The sequence below is a fragment of the Triticum urartu genome, unplaced genomic scaffold (assembly GCF_003073215.2).
Source record: "Triticum urartu cultivar G1812 unplaced genomic scaffold, Tu2.1 TuUngrouped_contig_6753, whole genome shotgun sequence".
Taxonomy (NCBI): Eukaryota; Viridiplantae; Streptophyta; class Magnoliopsida; order Poales; family Poaceae; genus Triticum; species Triticum urartu.
The window spans coordinates 1-10,396 of NW_024117540.1; the positions used below are offsets into that span (position 1 = coordinate 1).

General features: G+C 44.8%; 1 protein-coding gene across 1 annotated transcript; it reads left to right on the forward strand.

The window, feature by feature from the left end:
- The first annotated feature begins 7,903 nt into the window (after positions 1-7,903).
- On the forward strand, positions 7,904-9,699 carry LOC125531049 (putative transcription factor bHLH107). Its single transcript, XM_048695460.1, has 3 exons — positions 7,904-8,057; positions 8,161-8,438; positions 8,815-9,699. The coding sequence occupies exons 1-3, from the start codon at positions 7,919-7,921 to the stop codon at positions 9,295-9,297; spliced, it is 900 nt and encodes a 299-aa protein (XP_048551417.1). The 5' UTR covers positions 7,904-7,918; the 3' UTR covers positions 9,298-9,699.
- The last annotated feature ends 697 nt before the right edge of the window (positions 9,700-10,396 follow it).

Below are 10,396 nucleotides of genomic sequence, written 5' to 3' on the forward strand. Positions count from 1 at the left end.
CGCCATCAGCAGGCAGCCGGCCAGCAGCAGGGCCGCCAGCCCCAGACGCACGCGCGTCGCCTTGCTCTCCATGAACGACCAGAGATCGATCGGTGTAGCTACTAGCTAGCGTTCTGATCAGTTGCCTCGCGTCTTCTTGGTTTCTGTTTCAGGTTCAGCGAGTTGGGGCAGGGAGGCTTTTCTAGGGGCTTTGCTTCATCGGCCTAAAGATAGATACGGATGGGAGGGAACGTCGGGACTGGCTCTCATTTTCATTGTGTTCAAAAACACTCGTGTGTCTATTTATAAGCAGGGAGGCCAGCTATGTTTGGTGCGTACAACCTTCTACTTCGATTTACGGGTTTCATTTAGGCCATGCTTTGTACGACTATCTTTAACAATAAATCTACATGTACGGGTGTTTTGTAGAACCAATCCCCACCCCCCTATTAAACCAATGCCACACACAAAAAAAATGTACATTATTAAAGAGGAGTTGGTCATATATGCATGAACACCGTTTTACCTCGAGCAACGAAAGGGAGGTGCCTACTCTTACTAAGATCGTCCCTGCTGACTAGGATTCGTTATATCTCGATTGTCTGTTGCAACCCTTGTCCACAGGTGTGTCGGACCATGCATGCGCCACTCCACTTAGCATTGAGCGTCGTTTTTTTGCTAAGAGGAGTTTTGGATTTGACCTCTTTTGGTCCAAGTTGGAAGGCTTTGAGGACGTGATCAAGGAGGCTTGGGTGTGTGGCGCGTGAATTGTGGATCCTTTCAAGCGCTTGGATGCCTTGCTTCGCAACACTGCTAAGTACTTACAAACATGGTGACAAAGGAAAATGGGGAATATTAAAATTCAATTGGCCATTGCCAAATTGGTGATCCTGAAGCTGGACGTGACGCAAGAATCTAGAATTCTCTCGGAGGACGAAACATGGTTGCAGAAAAACCCTGAAACTGGTTGTGTTAGGCTTGGCTTTGCTACAACGAACTATTGAGCGACAAAGATCCAAGATCAGGTGGCTTGGAGAAGGGGACGCTGATAGCAAGCTCTTTTCACGAGGTTGCTAATTAGAGGTGCGCTAAGAATTTTATTTGGCCATCAAGGTGGGTAATGAGGTGATTACTGACCAGGAAATAATAGTGGAGGTGTTCTTGAACGCTTACGAGGATCTCTTTGGTATGGTGGGTACTCATGACAGTACCTTGGACCTACATTACTTCCGAGTCGAGGAGGTGGACCTGAATGAGCTTGATGTCATTTTCACGGAGGAAGAGCTTTGGAGTGTGACCAAGGAGATTTCGTCGGATCGCACTTTCGGTCAGGTGGTTTCATCGAGGTGTTTTGTCAGAGAGCTTGGGGAATTATCAAGCATGACATCATGGTTTCCCTTCTCAAGTTGTATGTGGGAGATAGAAGGGGCTTCACCAAGCTCGGCAAGGTATTGATCGTGCTTGTCCTCAAGAACCCGGGCGCCTCGCATATAGGAGATGGTCGCTAGGTCAACACTATTGCCAAAACAATAAAGAGTCCATCCTACAGAGAAGAAGAAAGTGTGCGTACTCCATACCATTACATCATTCTACGTTTAATTCTCACGCTGTAAGGAATGAACAAATCGAATTGAAACGAGGGGTCAACAAACACACGGCCTGCCGAAACAAGACACAAACACACGAGTGACATGCATGCACAAACGCGCGTGCACATCAGCCGCGGCAGCCATTTTTGGCGTGGCATCCGCGCGAGTAGGGGTTGGCCTCCTCCGGCATATACGCGCCCGTCACCTTGAGCACGCGCGCCGTAGTGGTCTCCGGCTGCGTCGCCTCCGTCGCCGCCGCGTGGGACTCCTCCAGGCCCGTGCTCTCCATGAACGACCAGAGATCGATCGGTGTAGCTACTAGCTAGCGTTCTGATCAGTTGCCTCGCGTCTTCTTGGTTTCTGTTTCAGGTTCAGCGAGTTGGGGCAGGGAGGCTTTTCTAGGGGCTTTGCTTCATCGGCCTAAAGATAGATACGGATGGGAGGGAACGTCGGGACTGGCTCTCATTTTCATTGTGTTCAAAAACACTCGTGTGTCTATTTATAAGTAGGGAGGCCAGCTATGTTTGGTGCGTACAACCTTCTGCTTCGATTTACGGGTTTCATTTAGGCCATGCTTTGTACGACTATCTTTAACAATAAATCTACATGTACGGGTGTTTTGTAGAACCAATCCCCACCCCCCTACTAAACCAATGCCACACACAAAAAAAATGTCCATTATTAAAGAGGAGTTGGTCGTATATGCATGAACACCGTTTTACCTCGAGCAACGAAAGGGAGGTGCCTACTCTTACTAAGATCGTCCCTGCTGACTAGGATTCGTTATATCTGGATTGTCTGCTGCAAGCCTTGTCCACAGGTGTGTCGGACCATGCATGCGCCACTCCACTTAGCATTGAGCGTCGTTTTTTGCTAAGAGGAGTTTTGGATTTGACCTCTTTTGGTCCAAGTTGGAAGGCTTTGAGGACGTGATCAAGGAGGCTTGGGTGTGTGGCGCGTGAATTGTGGATCCTTTCAAGCGCTTGGATGCCTTGCTTCGCAACACTGCTAAGTACTTACAAACATGGTGACAAAGGAAAATGGGGAATATTAAAATTCAATTGGCCATTGCCAAATTGGTGATCCTGAAGCTGGACGTGACGCAAGAATCTAGAATTCTCTCGGAGGACGAAACATGGTTGCAGAAAAACCTTGAAACTGGTTGTGTTAGGCTTGGCTTTGCTACAACGAACTATTGAGCGACAAAGATCCAAGATCAGGTGGCTTGGAGAAGGGGACGCTGATAGCAAGCTCTTTTCACGAGGTTGCTAATTAGAGGTGCGCTAAGAATTTTATTTGGCCATCAAGGTGGGTAATGAGGTGATTACTGACCAGGAAATAATAGTGGAGGTGTTCTTGAACGCTTACGAGGATCTCTTTGGTATGGTGGGTACTCATGACAGTACCTTGGACCTACATTACTTCCGAGTCGAGGAGGTGGACCTGAATGAGCTAGATGTCATTTTCACGGAGGAAGAGCTTTGGAGTGTGACCAAGGAGATTTCGCCGGATCGCACTTTCGGTCAGGTGGTTTCATCGAGGTGTTTTGTCAGAGAGCTTGGGGAATTATCAAGCATGACATCATGGTTGCCCTTCTCAAGTTGTATGTGGGAGATAGAAGGGGCTTCACCAAGCTCGGCAAGGTATTGATCGTGCTTGTCCTGAAGAACCCGGGCGCCTCGCATATAGGAGATTGTCGCCCCATTAGCCTAACTCATAGTGCCTCCCAGTTGTTTGCCAAGTTGCTCGTAAATAGGGCGAGACTAAGGGTGGGAGATATTGCTAGTGCCAATTTAATGTACATGGACGTCGCTTAGAGGGGGGGGATAGGCACTTTAAAACAAATAGAGTTTTGGCTTGAATAAGCTTAAAGAAGGTGACAAGAAGAGAAACTTATTAGTTCGTCATAGCCAACTTATCATTCCAATGAGAGATCGGCGGAATAAAACTTGCGTTTAATTTACCAAGCACAAAACCTAAATAGATTAGGCTCAACTATGTGCACCAAAAACTTATGCTAAACAAGATAAACAATTATGTGATAACAAAATTATAACTTGAAGCACAAAGGCTATCAAAAGTAAGTGCATAAGTGAAGGGTTCGGGTAAGAGATTCGGGTAAGAGATAACAAAGAAATGCGGAGACGATGATGTATCCTGATGTTCATACCCTTGCGGATGCTAATCTTCATTGGAGCGGTGTGGCCGCACGATGCTCCTCAAGCGCCGCAATGGCTCACTGTATTCTCCTAAAGCCCTCGCACAATGCAAGGTGCCATGACTCCACTAAGGAACCCCTGAGGGCGGTCACCAGACCTTGTCACGACAGATGCCCTAGTGAAAGGACTTAGGTGTGGAGCCATCGCAACGTGGGTTAGCTTGAAGGGGTTGGACAAGACAAAGGAAACAAAGAATTTCCCTAGGTTCGACCCCTCACAATGAGGTGATAGCCTACGTCCTGCTTCTAGTTGTATTGCTTAAGTTTCGATTACAAGGGAGCAAATACACTTGACCTAGATATCGATCAATTGATTCTTGAGTTAACCCGTCGTCGGTTCTCGCCTTTATATACACAGGTCGAGGTCCGGCGGTTTACAAGAGTCCAGGTCGGGTCACACAACGTAACCGACTCCGGCTCTAATTCCCTTGCCTTAGAGAGCAAGTCCTCATCGGATGGCTCACACCTTTGGGTCTTGAGTCGGCTCCGGGTCTTCGGCCTCCAATAAGCCTGTTTATGAACCGCCGTCTTCACGTCTTGTCTTCTTGGACCTTCTTGGACCCCTTGCTATAAGTCGCCAACGGTGTAACCCGACCCTTCCTGGGCGGGTCACACTGAGGGGTTATATCCCCAACATTAGGCTCCAGATTGATTTAAACCTGTTCATGTCAATCTTCATCCTTTGGCTGACGAATCTCTTAAATCTTTCAACGTTGAACTTAACAAACTTTCTTAACCCGCCATAACGAAAGGTGACGTCATGTCATTAATCTCAGAAAAAATGCTATGACATCAGAACAGATCTTTGCTTTAATCAGTCATCCCGAGAATCGAGGTGTCTCTGTCGTTGAGATAATGAGCACGCCTCCTCGATTTCCACGCCTGCCATTTTAGGGCCTCTTTGATTCGTAGGATTTTAAAACGTAGGAATAGAAGAAGTATAGGATTGAAGTGCCATGCCCACTTGAATCCTATAGGATTAGCAATGAGTGTTTGATGGCACAGGAAAAACAAAGGAATTATAAAAAGAGGTTGGAGTGGATGTTAGATTTCCTATGAAATGTAGTACAAAAGATTTCATAGAAAAAAAATCTTATGGGATTCAATCCTATGAATCAAAGGACCAACATAGAAAAAAATCCTAAGGATTTCAATCCTCTAGAAATCATATAAAATTCCATTGAATCAAAGGAGCCCTTACTATTCACTTTTTCCCCTTATAAAAATAGGTAGGGGGGTCCTTTTTCACTTTTACCCCTGTCCCTCTCTCTTCTTCGTCTTCCTCGCGCCGACCACTGCCGCACGAGCTCTGCTGCCGCCGTCGACCTTCTCCAACAGCTCCAACCTAGCTGCTGCATCAACCTGACCTTGACCAGAGATCGCGGCGTCACTCCGCTGTCCGTTAAGCACCACCAGGTACTCGCTTCTCCTCATTTCCAATCTGCATTAGGCTGCCCTAGTTCGTCGGGGGACGCTGTGTTCGTCCAAGTTCATCATATCTTTTCCATCTATGCTTAGTTCAATCCAAAAGCAGTACTGAAGTTGTGCGGTAGCGGTTCTAGCATCTTCTTCCAATCGTAGATGTATCCCCTTTTCCTGAGATTCATTCCCAGCTCACATGTTTTTCCACTGCCATATTTAGGTTTAGTAATTATTCATCCTTTTCTAAACTACCAAACGCATACGCCTGCATTCGCTACATTTCATATCGGGCCGACCCACGGAGGCTTGTATGGTAGAGTCTCTGTTCCGGTATTAGGAAGGTTCTAGAACCTTCCCTGAACCATTTTTTCTTTTTAACTCTTCTATTTTTTCTATCGTCTATATTTTTTGTTTTTCCTTTTTATTTTTCCTTTTTTGCTTTTTTCTTATTTTATTTTTCATTTTATTTTTTTATACTTGTTTATTTTTTTCCTTTTCATTTTGCGAACATCTTTCAAATTCTTGAACATTTTTTAAGTTGTGGATTTTTTAAAATCATGAACATTTTTTGTATTTGCGAACATTTTTTGAAATCATGAACATTTATTAAATTCTCAAACATTTTATAATAATTCATGAACATTTCGTTGAGATCATGAACATTTTTTTGCAAGTTCTCAAACATTTTTCTGAAACACATGAACATTTTTTAATCGACAAACAATTTTTGAAATTTGGGCATGATTTTTAAAATTCACGAACAGTTTTTAATTGATGAATTTTTGTGAAATTTTGGAACAAGTTTGTGAACATTTTGAACAATTTTAAAAATTTATGAACATTTTTGGACTATTCAAACATATTTTCGAAATCATGAATTTTTTTATTTCCCAAACTTTTCTTTGAAATCATGAACTTTTTTTAATATCTATTTTTTTTCAAAATCACAAACATTTTTGAATCCACAAACTATTTTGGAATTCACAAACATTTTATGATATCTCAAACATTTTTTTTTCAAAATTGCATTTAAAAAATGGAAGCTTTTTGAAATCTCAGATTGTTTTAAAGAGTAAAAAAATGAAAGAAAAGGGGGCGTCCCACCCCGCACATTGGTTGGCCAAAAAACACGTGCGGGGGAAGCGGGAGGTGCGCTTTCCTTCCTATTCAATGCATAAGTCGCTGAATAGGAGCTCCCATATGTAGCTAGGGAGGAGGCTGCAACCGGCACCAGGCTCTTCTCTCCCACCTCCGTCTCTCTTCTTCGATCCCTTTCATGCTGCCCCTGCATATCGAATTAGCTACCTCAAACCCTGTAATCTTGTTCTGTTGATTGGTTAGCAAGTGAGACGCTAACACGAATGGTAATTGAAATTCATATATTATATGACCAGACACCACTCCCTAAACAAGACCCATACCTAATTTTAATTGCAGTTGATCAATTATCAATGTTGCATGAGCAGTAAACCAGTTATACACCAACATAAAGTGGAAACAAACGGTTGTCCAAAAGAAGAGCTACAAAAGGGTTTGGCAAAGTGATAATAAAAGTGCAATCTCTCTGATCACTTTGGCAAATTGTTATCTTGACGGCCTTTGTTCTATAAAAAAAATTTAAAGTGCAATCGCGATTGAGGTGGCTGGTTCCCATGATCGTTTCATCAAGTTTTCATTCAAAAAGAAAAGGCGACTCTAGCCTATCCAGAAGGCGCGCAGGACGTGAAAAGATATATCAGATCCTCTCTTTGAAACAATGGAAGTCAGGCGTACAAGTTGGAGTAGATGCACATGAAGATCTCATGTGAGTTCTGACAAGGTTATTATCATCGTGTTAAGCAAACAGAGTAAAGGTTATTATCATCGTGTTAAGCAAACAGAGTGGTGTTGCCTCTAGCGACTTATTAGCAGTGGTCTCCAGTGAGTCCAGTCCCTGAAACAGAACACTATCGGTCAGCTGTGCACCTGGGCACTCCAAGTTCACAACCAAAATCTATTGTCGAGTGATTATGGCAAGGAGAGCCCGTTCTGGTGCCTACCCTGTTCGTCTGTTCACAAGTCAAAGGGAAAACTGTCTCATTTCCTGACTTTCACATCACATGTTCTGACGATCACAGGCAGTCGAGAAATGGCATCGATCGGAAAATTGTCAGGTTTGAGCTTGAACAGTGTGAATGAAGTTGCTGGTCAGATGCGGAAGGAGAGAGAGCCCGACACTGCTCCTCATAATGACTTCCCTTAACCAACAACAGTAGGCGTCGTGATTATATTCTAGTCAACGAATCTTGTGAGCAGACAGTGGTCACTCGTGCCGGTTTCAGATTTTGGTTCCAGAAATATTTGCAGCCCCACTTTTTTCGATTTATTGTAAAATTTATCTATGTGTGCCTACTGAAAGTGCTGAAACATTTAGGCACCTACTGAAATAACTGAAACTTGCCAATTTTTCGCTGAAATTTCATGGAAAACCAGAACCATCACGTCATGTCTTATAGGCTGCTGTGCGTATATACTACACTACAGTATAATCAATAGTACATTCATACTAATGGTTTGGCATGGCATGATTCTTTCCACATACATATACCCGACTCATGGCACACTCATACACGCCACCTCACCCATTGGCCGAGTCCATGCCAATCCGACACCGAGATTTCCCCTATATTATCCCCATAGTGGGGTACGGTAACCACATGTGAGAAAAGAGATGCGTATGTATGTAGGGCGGTCAAGTCATCTCTCACAGACAACGCTCCTCATCATCTGCCTCCAACCTAGTATCCAGTATCCATCCTACAATATATATGACGAGAATGAGGTGACAAGACGCCGCCGCACTAATTATTGTGAGCCTCCTCCTATCCACTCTACTCGTCTCACCCCCGCTCCCACTTGTTCTCCTCCTCCTGCTACATCACCAGAAATTCACATTCTTCCTTGTTCTTGCAGTGTCCAAGAGCTGGATGGCAGCTCCAGGCCAATCTCCGCACGATGCATGTGATCATACGGTGAGCAGAGGCCCGGCTCTGCTGCCCCGGCAGGCCAGCTCGGCGCCACCGGCTGGGCCGCCGGAGCTGTCGACGACATCGTCGTCGACGACGGGGTCGGGGAGGACCGCGCCGGAGGCAAGGGCCCTGAAGGTCCACAGCGAGGCCGAGCGCCGGCGTCGGGTGAGGATCAACGCTCATCTCACGGCGCTCAGGAGGATGATCCCTGATACCAAGCAGGTTTGCACCAAACCTTCAGCGTTGTGACTGTGAAGCATTTGGCAACAATATCTTGGCCATTTCACCATTCCAGTGCTGTGAAGCATCAACCAAACAAAGCTCAGCTGCACATAATTATTGTCGTTAGCTCATCAGCTTTTCTGGTAGAAACTAACTTTGCATTAAGAAGTCTCTCTTCAAACAATTCTGATTCACCTTTATGTCTGAATCATACATGAGCTTTATGAAGAAGAACATTGAAAACTCGCGCAAGTGTTCACATTTCATCAGACTTTTAGCCCTGCAATTCCATCTATGATAAGACAAAGTAGGGCACTGCGGTACACTGCTATTATGCGACTTGTCAGGAAAATGTCTCTTGTCTTCCCTTGTGCAGATGGACAAGGCCGCCTTGCTGGCCAGGGTGGTGGACCAAGTGAGGCAGCTGAAGAGGAGAGCCAGCGAGGCCGCACAGCAGACGCCGGCCGTCCCGCCGGAGACCGACGAGGTCTCCGTCGAATTCTGCTGCACAGGGGACACCGACGACGACGACAGCCGCCTGTACATTAAGGCGTCTGTCAGCTGCGATGACCGCCCGGACCTCGTCGCCGGTTTCATCCAGGCGCTCCATGGCCTGAGACTTAGGACACTAAGAGCGGAGGTGTCCTCCCTGGGAGGAAGGGTGCAGCACGTCTTCACACTCTGCAAGGAGGAGGAAGGCAGTGCAGGGTGTGCTGGACTGAATTCCCTGAAGGAGGCTGTGAGGTTTGCTCTGGCCAAGGTTGCTTCATCAGAGCTGGTGTGTGGCGGCAGTCCGTTCCAGTTCCAGAGCAAGAGGCAGAGGATTCTTGAGTCGCATTACTCAATCATGTCCATATAGATGAGTACTTCTGGAGTAAGTATATTTTTTTTTCCAGATTTGATGTTAGTGCTGTAAGATAAGATAGATGCAGTCACTCCACTTCCAGGATAGATATCATGCCAACAGGGTTTACACTGTGTGCCTGATGCAGCATGGCTGCCGACATTCAGATTGCAGCAGAAATCCTCGATGGATAACGACTCAGCAGAGTCACATGATTAGTTTGACGATTCAGCAGTGGCGCGGATAGGCTGGTACTCTATGCAGCACCTCCTCATTGGTGGTTCTCATATTAGGAGATGAGACACGTAGAACTACTTTGTCTTTTTTACTTTTGTTATGTTAGGTATATCAGCAAGTTTTCCTGCTCGCCGGGTGTTACTAGCATCGGAGTAAAATAATACTTTCAAATGAAAAAAATTCTGAGTTTTCAAGTTTTTTACACCATGCAAGTTTTCAAGCAAAATGGACCATTTTAGCACCTTCGGAAAAGGTTTTGTGCTCTAAAGAGCACTGAAGCTTTATGGGGCAAACAAAACATTTTCCCATGAAAATTTACAAGCACAAAACAGACTATCAAAATCCTCTTACGTGTGTTCTCTTTATAATATTTTGGCATTAAAAAAATTTAGGCACCGTTCAATTACCGCGTTATACTTGGTAACTTTATTTGCCAACAAAAAAGAACTTGGTAACTTGGAACCCACTGAACTACTCCCATATGCTTACCCTACTTTACCACATAATTCAATCGTCTTCAGATTCTAGAAGCACAACTTTCTTCTTCTTACTAATAATGCCTAACTCTTGCTTTTGAAAAGCACAGCAACCCTGAAACTTCTGCCTAAGAGCAGCTAGATGCCTAGATGTATAAAGATACACAGTTGCCGGTTGGATTAACTGTGCCAAAATCAAGAGTGCCTTTAGCTGGCTAATTACAGAACTTTTTTTTAAAGATCCAGCAATTGCTAGCCTTTTGATGAATTCCAGATTTGTTGAAGTAATATACAGGTACCCGTTCCTGAACTAAGAACATCTATGTACAGTAAGCATGAGAACTAGCAACGCCAGTGTATTTACATGAACTGGACACAATTGTATATTTGAATGACAAAAC